This window comes from Macaca mulatta, chromosome 14 (genome assembly GCF_049350105.2).
Source record: "Macaca mulatta isolate MMU2019108-1 chromosome 14, T2T-MMU8v2.0, whole genome shotgun sequence".
Taxonomy (NCBI): domain Eukaryota; kingdom Metazoa; phylum Chordata; class Mammalia; order Primates; family Cercopithecidae; genus Macaca; species Macaca mulatta.
Window position 1 is genome coordinate 12,924,151 of NC_133419.1, and position 13,371 is coordinate 12,937,521.

At 51.8% G+C, this 13,371-nt stretch overlaps 1 protein-coding gene across 25 annotated transcripts in view; it reads left to right on the forward strand.

The window, feature by feature from the left end:
- VPS37C (VPS37C subunit of ESCRT-I) overlaps positions 1-13,371 on the forward strand; it is a 58,240-nt gene that overhangs the window by 36,984 nt on the left and 7,885 nt on the right. For 13 of the 25 annotated variants that reach the window (XM_077962734.1, XM_077962733.1, XM_077962741.1 and 10 more), the window contains one exon: positions 12,661-12,759. The exons of 1 other annotated variant lie outside the window; for it this stretch is intronic. In XM_077962734.1, the coding sequence (XP_077818860.1) occupies positions 12,661-12,759 (99 nt within the window). Of the gene's footprint in view, positions 1-188; positions 455-2,084; positions 2,230-9,339; positions 9,492-9,606; positions 9,714-11,402; positions 11,572-11,884; positions 11,992-12,660; positions 12,760-13,371 lie in introns of those variants that run through there. 11 more of the 25 variants (XM_077962740.1, XM_077962739.1, XM_015114045.3 and 8 more) reach the window with 5 other exon arrangements.

A 13,371-nucleotide genomic window follows, 5' to 3' on the forward strand; every position in this document is an offset into this window, starting at 1 on the left:
GGTCCTGAGTGTGTCTTTGCCTTGACTTTCCTCTTGATCCCTCCTTAAGGGACAGTTGAATCCTCTTGCTCAGCTTGCTCTGTGCAGATTAGAAGTGGGGGCGGATGGACAGCTGCAGATTGAAATCCTTTCTGAGTCATCTGAACAGTAGGGACAAAGGAGATATAAGTGGAAGTGGGGTGAAGTCAGTATGTTTTTCTTTTCAAGTCAGTCGTGGGCCAAAGAAGGAAGAGGCCTTGCCAAGTGGCTGGGCTTTACCGTCAGGAAGTTTCAAAAACCAGCTGCCTATTCAGTCACCTGTTTCTTGGCCAACATTTTGACTGACGCTGAATGCTGTTGATCTGATCACATCCAGCCATTGGAGTTATGTTCCTCTGTTGACTGATGCCATCTCTGGAGGAATCTTAAATTCTCTGTCCTCAGAGTCCACACGGGAAGTGCTTGAGTTGCAGAGGTAAGAATGGGCTGAGTTTCTGTGCCCAGCCACGGTGATAGAAATCATGAGCGGCTGTTTATTGATCCCTGCCTGAGAGCCAGACTTTAGACTTTCTAGCCATGAAACTCAATTCGTTCTTACAAAAGCTCCATCTTATAGAAGACACTGAGGCACAGAGATTTTAAATCACCCATCCAGGCTCTCCCCAGCCAGTAAGCAAGAGTGCAGGGCTGTCTGCCTTACAGATTCAGAGTCTTTAATCCCTGGGTCTCCTGCAGAGCTGAGGTTCAAAGGAGGCACTGCTCCTGTGCTGCCGGGGCTCCTGGGCCTGTACACCTGTTCGGACTTCAGTCTGAGGGCTGGTGAAGGAGAGTAGTTACCACTTTAGTATTTGTTAGGACAGCATCATGCTGGGTTCTGAAGAAAATAGAACAGGTTCTACTCTTGAGGGGTCTAGTTGAAGATATCCTTACCAATGACCATTGATGAACTTGGTCCCCAGAGCCAGGCCTGGTGTTCTGTGGATGTGGACTTGATCGAGGCAGCCAAGCACAGTGAGGTGCATGGGCCGTGACGCTGGACGGCCTCCGTTGCAGTTCAGGCTCTGCGTTTCCTCCCTGGGAAACTGTGGGCAGGCACAGAACCTCAGTGTTCTCCTATTTAAAATGAGGAAAGCCTGAGGATGGACAGCGGCGTAGGCATGGTGAGGGTTACCCGAGTTGCTGCATGTAGAACACCTGGGCCAGCCACCGGCCTGTGAGCAGCCTCTAAACCTCAGACACAGGGCCTGTCACCGTTCCTGACACTGATGGGACAGTGAGGCTCCGGAGGGCAACTGGGCAGGAGGCGGTAAGGCCTGGTTTGATGACTCCCCACGCTCTGCACTGCTGGCAAGACATCACAGCTGAAAGGGAGTGGAGGAGGGGACCAGGGGAGGGGCTGGTGAGGGTTGGGAGCAGCAGGGATAAGGGGTTAGGACGGTGGTCTCAGGGGCCAACTCTAGGTCAAGGGGGAAACTGAACTGTGAGGACAGGGCTCTCCCCAACCTATTTGCCCAGAACATATGTGTTGTGAAGTGTTCTGTGCAGTATGGCTTGGATTAAATGTTTGTTTGGGGGAAAAAAAAAATCTCCTTTGAAAAAGGTTGAAAGTGACAGGATTAGGCCAAACTGGGCAAATGGGCAGAGGAGGGAGGCGTCCTGTCCAGACTGGTTAGGCTACTCGACAGGTGGTAGGTGAGGGGAGGAGCGGGGCAAGACGGCCAGCCTTAGGGAAGCAGTGTGATAGGACACACATCCGGGGAGCCTGGTGGGATGGTTGTGAGAAAGAGACCCTGGAGACGGGAGGACTAGTTTGCAGCCTGCACAGGGCAGGGATGGGTGTGTGAGAGAGCCTTTGGAACACTGACTAGCTAAAACTTGGTGATTGAACCTCACAGGTAGAGGGACTCACATGTCTGAGCTGACCTGGAAGTCAGGGCCAGGAGCTGAAGCCACTGATAGAAAAGGAGACTGGGAGGAGAGTCTGGTTGGGGGAGAAAAAACGTTGATGAGTGAGGGGAGTGGAGATCTAGGAATGCTGGAATGCAGGTGTGTGTGGAGGTTCAGCAGGTTTGGGAGGAGTCCCTTTAGGGGACGGACTGGGTCAGCAAAGCCAAGCCTGTGGCGTACGGGGCAGGGTGTGAGCGCTGGGCTCTGCGGCCTGCCCGGTGCTGTTAGAGCCTCCCAGCCAGCCGAGCGGCTTAATTTCCTGAAGTCCTCTGCCACTCCGGGTGCCTCCCAGCATTTGGCACAGTGAGTGGGCTCGTTATTCTTAAGTCTTCTCACTTGATGGCCCTGCCTCTGGGCAGAGGGGGGTCAGATGGAGTTTTTCAGTGGATTGAGGAACAGTCAGTTGTTATGTAAATATTTATGTAAAGATGACAGTTTCCTTCATAAAGCAATTTCCTTATGAGAGATTGTGCATTCCCCCATGTATGCTTATATTTGAGGCCTCTTGTCTAGATTGGTTTGGAGCTTCTTTCAGAAAGCCACACCCTTTGCTTCCGTCTGGGATCAGCTCTTTCAGAGTCATCTGGTTCTAGACCTAGCTGGGTGCCTGGCACAGCTGACAGGCAGCATTTCTTAACAGTAAGCTGTGAGGGTGTGGGAATGAGTACTGCCGGGTGCCGGACCTGCTGCTTGGTGGTCTTGTTTAATTCTCATTTAATCCTTACAATCCCATAGTGTTGGTAGTATTAGCCCCATTTTACAAATGAGAAACAGAATGAGAAAGGCCGAATAATGTGCCTATGGTGATAGAGCTAGTGAAGGGTCAGGATGGGATTGAAATCCAGGAGTTTTCGTCTCTAAAGCCTCTTCATGTGGTCTTTTTTTTTCTTTTTTCTTTTTTAAGACAAAGTCTCACTCTGTCGCCCAGGCTGGAGTGCAGTGGCGAGATCTCGGCTCACTGCAGGCTCCGCCTCCTGGGTTCACGCCATTCTCCTGCCTCAGCCTCCCGAGTAGCTGGGACTCCAGGCGCCCGCCACCACGCCCGGCTAATTTTTTTGTATTTTTAGTAGAGACGGGGTTTCACCGTGTTAGCCAGGATGGTCTTGATCTCCTGACCTTGTGGTCCGCCTGCCTTGGCCTCCCAAAGTGCTGAGATTACAGGCTTGAGCCACCGCGTCCGGCCCCTCTTCACGTCGTCTGAACTATTTGTCCCTGGTGGGTGGGAGGAATCTCCAACCCCACCCCAGCCCCAACCCCAGCAGTTCCTTAGAAAGGATGAAAAACAGGTGGGGGCAGTGGCACAGGCCTGGACTCCCAGCTACTTGGGAGGTGAGGTGGATTGCTTGAGCCCATGAGTTTGAGGCTGTGAATTGAGCTCATGTTGCGCCCCTGCACTCCAGCCTGGGCAACAGAGTGACAGAGTGAGTCCTTCATCTCTTAAAAAAAGAAAACTAAAAACGCCTCTCTCTCCATGGTTTACACGGTAACTTTTCCAGTTGTGGGAAGGTCAGTTCAGTGCTGCTTTGGGACCAGTAAGAAGAACTTGATGATTTGATTTTTTTTTTTTTTTTTTAAACTTCCTGTGGGAAGTCAGGAAACAAAACAGTCTGGCACTTGGATACACAGCTGGAATCATTCTGGGAAAAGAAAACCAGATCAGGCCCACAAGTATTTCCTCATTCAGTAGCACAATTAGGAAGGTTTCTAAGGCAACAGCAGGTGTTTCTGACATACGGGGTAAGATGGGGCCAGTTCCTTTTTAACATGTGCAGATTGGACTTTGCAGGTTGCTCTGGTAGTAGCTTTTTCTGGTGCCATAGGTGGATGTGGGGAATTGTAAGAAACCAGGGGATATCACAGCCGTCCTTGCAGTGTGATTTCGGGCTTGAGGTCACTGACAAGTAAGTGTTGTCTGGTAAGGCGAGGGGAGTGGTGGGAGCTGTGCTTCAGCTCCTGGGTGCTGGAGCCAGTGGAGGCTGGAACCCCCCTGCCCAATGTCAGCAGCCATTTCACTTGACACAAGATTGCAGCCCAGGGGTTGCAGGAATAACCCCAGGAGGTGGAGTAATTTATATTTGTTCAGTGCTCAAGAGTTTCCAAAGCTCTTTTTGGGCTGTTTGCTTCTCTGAGCCACACAGCAACCCCTAAGGTAGGATTATCACCATGGTGCCCCATTAAGGAAACCCAGGTTAAAAGACTTGATGACGGCCACACAGTTAGAGAGCTGTGGAGCCAAAGCACAAACTCAAGGCATCTGTTTTCAAATTCCTTGCTGCACAGGACAGAATTCTGTGCAGACACAGAATTTGGGGGGAGACTTGGCATGAACCACTTAGGGGCAAGGGGTGAGGGCAGTGCAAGTTGTCTCTGGGCCTGGCATCCTACACTCTGATCTCAGTGCCCTCACTGTCTAGAAAATGCTGCATTTTACAGTTCAGCTTTTTTTTTTTTTTTTTTTTTGAAGGTTATCCTTGGAGAGGATCTCTGATCAGTGGAAACGATTTGTTTTTGAGCTGATTAGCTCATTGAACAAAACCATCAGTGCATGACTTTTTTTTTCCGATAAGAACAGATCTGGAAGGCTGCCCTAAGTTTGAACCCCCCCCCCCAGAGTCCCCCTTCCATGTCTGTTAGGAAGTTCTGTGGCCTCCCCTGCTGGGGACATGGCCCTGCCTTTGGCGTAGATCCACCGGCCCTGCGCTATCTTTTACCAGATCGTGTACCCTGTGCTCAAGACCTGTGGGATCGATTTAGTCAAGATAAAAAGTAATGGAAAGAAGTTGAGACCAGAGATCAAAGCAACAGGTGCCAGATGGCCGGTCCGGCTGCACCCAGAAATGCTGCTTCCTTGGTTCTGATAGCAAAGCTCCAGCGCGTTCAGCCTGTGTCCCCACCCCAACCTCCTTTCAGTGCATTGTGGCAAACGGTGGGGCTCCAGGACTCCCGTGGGATGTCTTTGTCACCTCTCCCCTCTGCCCCACTCCCTTTTCTGTGATCTGTACCCTTGCACTTGTCTCCCATAGAGGATATGGCGTCAATTCAGGTCACACACAGCAGCCAGTGGGTTTTGGTGGCCTACTCAGAGTTTCTCACAGCTTTGAGCTGAAATTTAAAAATGGGAAGATGCACCTAGATGTAGATTTCTGGCTTCCCTTTGGAGAGCGGAAGGGTCTGGGAAAGCTGGCAAGGTTGCAGGAGGGGCCTGGAATCAGCAGGGCAGCTTTCTAGCCAGACACACTCCCTGCCTGGCGCTTGGCCTCCTGTTGCCGGCCTGGCCCTTGCAGGCCACTGGGTTTGAGACCTTTGGTGGGGGTGAGAACTGCAGAGAGACAACTTTAAAAAGCAAAAGGAAAAAACAAAAGCAAGTGTTCTTCCTTCTCAGGCGCTGTTAGTGAAGAACCAGGGGCACTATTCCTCTTCTCTGTGCAGGGAACACAGACTGGCTCACGCATAGCTTTCTCACCTTGTTCCCTCCCAGCCAGATCACTTTCGAGTTGATGATATCGCTCTAGAAAAGGTGTTTTCTGCTGTACCTGTGAAGCTGTGCAGCCGCCTGCCCCGCAGCCCTCCCTCCTTCTCCCCTGCCAGCCACTTGGATCTGCAGTGGCTCCACCTGGGCTGGCACGCGCAGACCCCTGTGGCCAAGCTTTCCAGGCCCACAGAGCAGCCTGTCTCTCCTCCTTAGTCCATTGGTCTCTGCCTCTGTTACGCCACTCTCACCTATATTCATGATAAATTATTGTGAGTATTTTTGGCTTTTTAAAATGAAACTGAGTTACTTGAGAGTTAGGATCAGCTCTTACCTGTGAATGCCGTGTCTGGCTCATAGTAAGAACCCCACAAATATTTGCTCACATCCTGCTTACCCCATTTATCCTTCCTCCCTTGATGCGGGTCTCCCAGTGTTCTTGGCAATGCAATTGCTTCATAAGTATTGATTCAGTCAGGGAGTGGAGAAATGGGAGCAGGCGGGGGTGAGGGGAAGAAGGCCCCGTTCTGTGTCCCCGTGTCTTCACTGACTTGTTCTCTCCTTCCCGTCTCCATCACTTTTTGAGCAAACGTTATTGTGAGCTCTCTGAGAGCCAGTCTGCTGGGCTTGGGTTGATGAAGATGAGCGAGACATTCTTGTCTTCAAGGGATTGGTTTATTCTCACCCTCAACAACTCCCCACTCCTGCGTAGCAAACCCCGGAGGTCACCAGAGCAGTGCCACATCCTTCCGGGCATCTTGGCAGTGGGAGGGGCTCTGGGCCAGGGCCCTGGTACTGAGGGGCCCAGGTAGTTGGACTCGTCACACCCTCCAGAAGCAAAAGCGCAAGGACTCTGGGTCCCCGAAGGATATCTTAGGAACCCCCAAGTTCTCTACTTTGAGACATCCACGGTGGCTGGAGTCACTCCGAGAAGTGTTATTTTGGAGTTGCTCTCGCGTTGGGTGATGGAGTCAGACGCCGCCAGCAGTGGATGGCCAGGCTTCAGGGGCATCTTCTTAGTTGGTAGCTCTGTGGGATGTGGGCAGAAGAGTTTCCTGTTCTTCCTTCTCTGTATTAGGGACTCGGGAAAGTGCCTTGCTGCTTCCAGCCTCGCTGGTGGCTCTGAGGAGCGGGTGATGGCTGTGGCACTGGTGAGAGAAAGGGACCCGTAATTTCCAGGGATGGGTGATGCTGCAGTAAACCCCACAAGGTGGCACTTGCCTGCCCAGCCTGAGATGCTGTGTGAGGGCGGCGAGGTGGGCCTCCCCAACCTGGAGGCAGAACAGGGAGGGACGGGATAATCAGCGTGCTTGCGTGGGCTCCTAATCTCTGGATCTCGGGCCTTATGGCTAAACACCTTATCCTCATCACAGCCCTCTGATAGGCCGAGCAGGTGGGGCAAAGATGTTGGTGAAATGGAAACACCCACACAGGGGTAGTATCCTTCCTGCTTCTTTCTGGAATTCATTTTATCTGTGAAAGAGGGAGCACTTAAGCTCATGCCGGCTTTACGTACTGGAGAGGATGTGGAGTTTACAGAGGGCTTTGATCTCTTTATTGTTTCAATTAAAGACCAGTGTGATAGTACAGAGGGCTTTGATTTCAGAAGAACAGAGCCATGTAAGGGTTTGTTTGCCCATTTTACAGATAAGGAAAATTGAGTCCCAAAAAGAACATCTGGCCTCCAGCTATTTGGCAAAGTTGGTAATAGGGTTCTGAGCACTCCTCGTTTGGGACATGTTTGTCTGGCACATGCCGGCAGTGCCTTCTGAAATGGTAGCCCCACGAGCAGAGGAGGTACCAGCTTGGTGGAGGCCCCCAGTCCCTTTCCCAGACTCAGCCTCCGTGTAGGGGGGACTCCTGGCCTGTTAGAAGCCTGACATTGTGGCAGGCACTGTTTTCACGTGACTCTCCCCCGCGGAGCTGGCCAGAGCTTGGGCACTCTTCTCATGAGCCGTGGCCGTGACGTTCAGCCCCTTGGTCTTGACAGTGTGTGATGCTGCCTCCCTCTGTAACGTGCATTGTTACATCACTACAAATCTGAAGCCTAAATCCCAGCATGAAGACTCCTGTCTTGTGCACCTGGGTGTCACCTGTCCCGCTGTGTCCACACAGAGCCAAGTCTTAGGAAGTGCCCTTGGGGTCCTGTGTGGGGACTCACTCTGTAGAAACAGCACTGCCTGTGTTCTCCTCCTGCCTTTGCTGTGACTGGGTGACAAGGCCCTTCCTCCCCTGGGGTCTTTGCTTTTCCTCTGTCAGATGGGGTTGCATCCACCTGAGTTCCCCCAGAGTGGTGGGGAAAGGGGAAAATAAGATAATAGATGCCAAACTCGTCAGACCCGGGTAGCCTAGTTAAAATGAAAACTTCGTTAAAAATTAAGAATCAGCCAGGCGCGGTGGCTCACGCCTGTAATCCCAGCAGTTTGGGTGGCTGAGGCAGGTGGATCACTTGAGGTTGGGAGTTCAAGACCAGCCTGATCAACATGGAGAAACCCTGTCTCTACTAAAAATACAAAATTAGCTGGGCGTGGTGGCACATGCCTGTAATCCCAGCCACTGGGGAAGCTGAGGTTGGAGAATCACTTGAACCCGGGAAGTGGAGGTTGCAGTGAGCCAAGATTGCACCGTTGCACTCCAGCCTGGGCAACACGAGTGAAATTCCGTCTCAAAAAAAAAAATTAAGAATTGGCTGGGCGCAGTGGCTCACACGTATAATCCCAGCACTTTGGGAGACTGAGGCAGGTGGATCACTTGAGGTCAGGAGTTCAAGACCAGCCTGGCCAACATGGTGAAACCCCTATCTCTACTAAAAATACAAAAATTAGCCAGGCTGGTGTCAGGCATCTGTAATTCCAGCTACTCAAGAGGCTAAGGCAGGAGAATCGCTTGAACCTGGGAGGTAGAGGTTGCAGTGAGCTGAGATTGCACCACTGCACTCCAGCCTGGGTGACAGAACAAGACTCCGTTAAAAAAAAAAAAAAAAAGAATACTGGAGATTCTGCAGTTCTAGGTCTGGAGGAGGACTTAGGACTCAAGGACTCTAAAAAGAGGCACATGTTGAGAATTCCTGGACCAGTAAAGACATTGCCATTCCAAACTGCATGACCTTGGGCAAGTAACGTCACCTCTGTCAGCCTCCCCTGTGAGGTTGGGGTGATATTGACGCCCACTGTGTAAGACGGTTGCCGGTGTCCTCATAGCAGCAAATGCTTAGTGGTGCTTATCATGTTCCTCACACTGCTCTGTTTTACAGATTGAGAAACTGAGGCACAAACGGGTTCGATGGCACAGCTAGTAAGTGGCAGACCTGGGTTCATACTGAGGCAGTTCGGCTCCAGAGTCTCATCTGTTAACCTCTAGAGCAGTGGCTCTCAAAGTGTGTTTCAGGGGGACTCCTGGAGGTTTCCAAAAACCCTTTCAGGCCATCCGTGAGGTTACAGTGGTTTTCATCATCATTCTGAGACATGACTTTCTCTCATCACCCTCTTTTCTTGCGTGAGTATACAGTGCAGTTTTCAGAGGCTGCGTGGCCCATGATCATGTCGTCATTCAGGAAGCTAATGGAAGGTGTTGTTTGTGTATTCTTGTGTTTTAAAAATTTCTCGGCTGGGTGTGGTGGCTCACACCTGTTATCCCAGCACTTTGGGAGGCCAAGGCAGGAGGATTACTTCAGTACAGGAGTTTGAGACCAGCCTGGATCAAGTAGTGAGACTCCATCTTTACAAAAAATTAAAAAAATAAATTAGCTGGGTGTGTGGTGGCACATGCCTGCTAGTCCCAGTTACTCAGGAGGCTGAGGTGGGAGGATTGCTTGAATCTGGGAGATGTGAGGCCAAAGTGAGCTGAGATCACGCCATTGCACTCTAGCCTGAGCGATAGAGCGAGACCCGGTTTCAAAAATCTTTTCTTCCACTTTTAATTTCTAACATGGTAAACACCGATAGCTGTAATCCACATAAACAAAACTCTTTGGCGTCCTCCATAACATTGGGAGCGAAAAGGGTTCCTGAGACCAAAAAGTTTGTGTTGTGTTGTTGGAGGCTGTGTTACCTTATTCAATGTGATACTTGTCGAACATCTGGTGGCACCTCCCATGGTAAGCAGCTGGGCGGGGGAGTTGGTGCCTGTCCCAGGGAATCTCAGCTCTTCTAGGGGCCTCCCCACACGTGAGACCTCCGAGTATGAGACTGAGTCCTGAACCTGCTGGACAGATGGTGGTGCTGACTGTGCTACGTGTGTGTGTGGTCGGCCAGCTGCCCGCGACAGAGCTTCCGTCCTCCACTTGGCTGCACCTGTGGTGCTGTGCCCTGACTGCAGAGTGAGCAGATGCTTGGTGGCGGGCCTCCCCTGGGGTGGAGCCGGTGTGGGTGCAGCTGCTGTGGCCCGGCAAGTCCTGTTCCAGGCCTGGCACCGAGCCAGCACTTTGCCTGTGCTATTCCACTGGACCTCGTACCCGCCCTGTGAGGGAGGTGCTGCTGTGAGTCTCATTTTACTGGTGAAGAACTCAAGGCTCAGGGAGGTTCCACCTGTGCGAGGGGCAGGGCCTGGACTCGAGCTGTCTCTGGCTGGCTGGAGCCTGCGCCCCTGATGTGTTTCGGTATCTCCTGTTTGTGGCCAGTTCATTTGGGTTTGGATTTGGAGTGTGCTGCCAGTGTTCCTCCCAGAGTTCTGCTCCAGCCCAGGCCAGCTGCAGGCTGCTCTTCCACTGCTCCAGTGCCAGCTTTTACTTCTTTTTTCTTCTTCTTTTTTTTTGAGACCAAGTCTCTCTCAGTTGCCCAGGCTGGAGTGCAGTGGCATGATCTGCGCTCACTGTAACCTCTGCCTCCCGGGTTCAAGTGATTCTCCTGCCTCAGCCTCCTGAGTAACTGGGATTTAGGCATGCGCCACCACGCCAGGCTAATTTTGTATTTTTAGTAGAGACAGGGTTTCACCATGTTGGCCAGGCTGGTCGCGAACTCCTGACCTTAGGCGATCTGCCTACCTCGGCCTCCCAAAGTGCTGGGATTACAGGCATAAGCCACTGCGCCTGGCCCAGCTTTTACTTATTTTCATTATTTTATTTCATTTTACAATTTTTACAATCAGATGCTATATTGCCTAGGCTGGTCTTGAACTCGTGGCCACAAATGAGCCTTGCACCTTGATCTCCCAAAGTGTTCAGATTACAGGTGTGAGCCACCATGTCCGACCTGGCTCTGGGGCTTTTAGACCAAGGGTTTTGGAGCAGTAAGGTGATGTGTGGACAGAATGCAGATTTGAATTTTGGCTCTGCCGTTTGCTGGCTGTGACTCTAACCTTTCTGATACCCCGTCTGCATATGACGTGGCTGGCTGCTGCTACCTCTCCTTGTTAGGGGAGAACAGCACAGGGAAAACTGACGTTGTCCTTGCTCAGAAACCAGGGATCTCCACTGTGATATGACTGGCATGGAGCTGTTATCTTCCCAAAATCTGGCCCTGGACCAACTGTGTCAGTCTCTCCAGGAGGAATTCCGGATTTCTGGACCCTGCCCTGACCTACTGATGCAGAGCTCTGTGGGAGGGGCCGGCCACCTGTATCCTCAGTGAGCTTTCCCGGCATTCAGGTGCACACTGAAGTTTGGCAATCCCTGCTTAGAGGTTGGGGCCACTTTTAACCCTCAGGACATAGCAAACACTGGTCACGTCCCTGTATGGGTAGCTCTTTATCAGTGGCCATATGATTTGTTGTTTAAACCAGGGCACCCTTGAGCGGGTGGGGGAGTCCCCTGAGGAGTGCACTGGGACTTCCTGGTGCATGGGAACATGTGTCGTTTCTCAGTCCTCCTTTTATCTTTCTGATGGCCCTAGGAGATGTCATTCCCTTCCTGCTGCGAATGGGGAAACTGAGACCTGGAGAAGGTTGCATCTGACCACACAGCTGTAACCTTGGTCTTTGATTCTAGAACGCCTTCTCAGCTGGGTTGTCAGCCTTGGCTCACCCTAGCTGAGTCTTGGTGCAGGTGGGCTGTGGAGGACCCTAGATTTCTGTGGTGCTGGAATCTTTTGAAAACTAACATAACCTTTGTAATGAGAAAAACCAACGTGAAAGCTATGGAGCCGGACATGGTGGTGCACACCTGTAATCCCAGCGCTTTGGGAGGCCAAGGCAGGAGAATCGTTTGAGCCCAGTAGTTCGAGACCAGCCTGGGCAAACTAGTGAGACCCTGTTTCTACAAAAAATGTAAAACTTAGCTGGAGGTGGTAACGCATGCCTATAGTGCCAGCTATCAGGAGGTTGAGGTGGGAGGATCATCTGAGCCCAGGAAATCAAGGCTGCAGTGAGCCCTGTTTGTGCCATTGCTCTCCAGCCTAGGCAACAGAGCAAGACCATGTCTAAAAAAAAAAAAAGCTATGGAATGCACCTCTGGAAAAGATACCAGATGAAAATGGAGGACCCTGTCAGCAGAAAGGAAGCAGGTGCTGGGTGTATTTGTGCTTCCTGTCTTCAGTCCCTGGGGTTCCCTCCTAGGCCTGGCTGTGAACCATCTACCACACAGACAATCGATAGCCCTCTAGGCAGAGTGACGGAGAGGGCCGCTGACACCAGCTGTCCATCAAAGCAGATGTCCTCTTTAGGTCAGTCAATTTCCTTCCTTCCTGATTGCCTGCGAGGCCAACTGGCTGATTTTTTTTTTTCCTGCTCCTATGAGGATGCGCATATGACAGTCCATTTTGGTGACACATGGAGAGGGCTGCAGTTGAGGGGAATTCTGGAGGGAAACCTGAGGTTTCTGGAGCACTAAATGTAACAAGCAGTGACATAGTTGAACCGGTGATGTCGAAGCCAGCAAAGCCCCCATGTGAGGAGCTTGGTGTATTTTTGGTTCAGACAGAAATAGACACCTACCAGAGGACATGATGGCATCAGTGCTTGCAGGCAGCCTTGGGCCAGACTTAGTCTCCGTCCCTGCTGCCTGTCCCTCTCCTCCTGCCTTTTCCTCTGCTCCTTGGGGAGCTCCATCTAGCACCCGAGGATTGTGGTTTTGCTTCTGGCTGCAAGTGCTTTCACATATCCTGTTTATCAGGAGAGGGTGGAAGGGGCAGCTCCTTGGTCTCCCTGGGGAGGGGGTGGGCTGAGCCGCAGGAACGTGCTCTCAGAGATCTCTGCCCGTCCTCGAGCCTCCCAGTGGAGTGGTATTATCGCAGGAAAACTCCGGTTTGTTTTTGATCAATCATATGTACAGGCTCGGGGGTCCCTTCCTGTTGGGCTGCCCGTTCGTTACTTTGGTGTCGCTGTGTTCACAGGGAAGGATGGAGACGCTGAAGGAGAAGACCCTGCAGGAGCTGGAGGAGTTGCAGAATGACTCGGAGGCGATTGACCAGCTGGCCCTGGAGTCCCCTGAGGTAGAAGGAGGCTGCTATGGGGCCCGACAGAGGCCAGCAGATGAGGCTTGTTAAGAGGCGCTTGTGAAGGATGCTGGCTTATTGGAAGTTTTGGCCAAATTCATCCCCCTTTTCTGTGAACTTCACCCTGGTTTGGACTCAGAGGAATCCCTGAGGCTTCAGACCAGTTCCTGGGAGTTCTTGGCAGTGCTGGGGAGTCCACGCCTCCTGGTGCCTTCCCAGGACCCGGATGCCCCAGGAGTCCCCACACTGTCGTTCCAGCCCAGATCTGGAGGCAGCTCCTCAGAGCACTGGCATGGTTTTGTACCTACTTTTCCCCAAGAGCCTTGTGCGATCCCATGTCTCCAGGTGACTCTAAGGCTTCTAGGAGCCATTCTCGGGCTGAGATCTGGCTCATCTCCCATTGGATCCTGTTTCTCCTCATAACTCCTCCCTAATCCTCTCGCTCTTAATCACAGAGTCCCTGTGGAAACAAACAGAATCCTGCCTGTGCAGAGATTTAAACTTAATAAAAGATGTTCCCTGCCCCTAGTATCTCCTGTGACCCTGGGATGTCCCCTGCGAGATGGGAGAGGTCAGGCCACACAGCCAGAAATACCCACGGTCACCCAT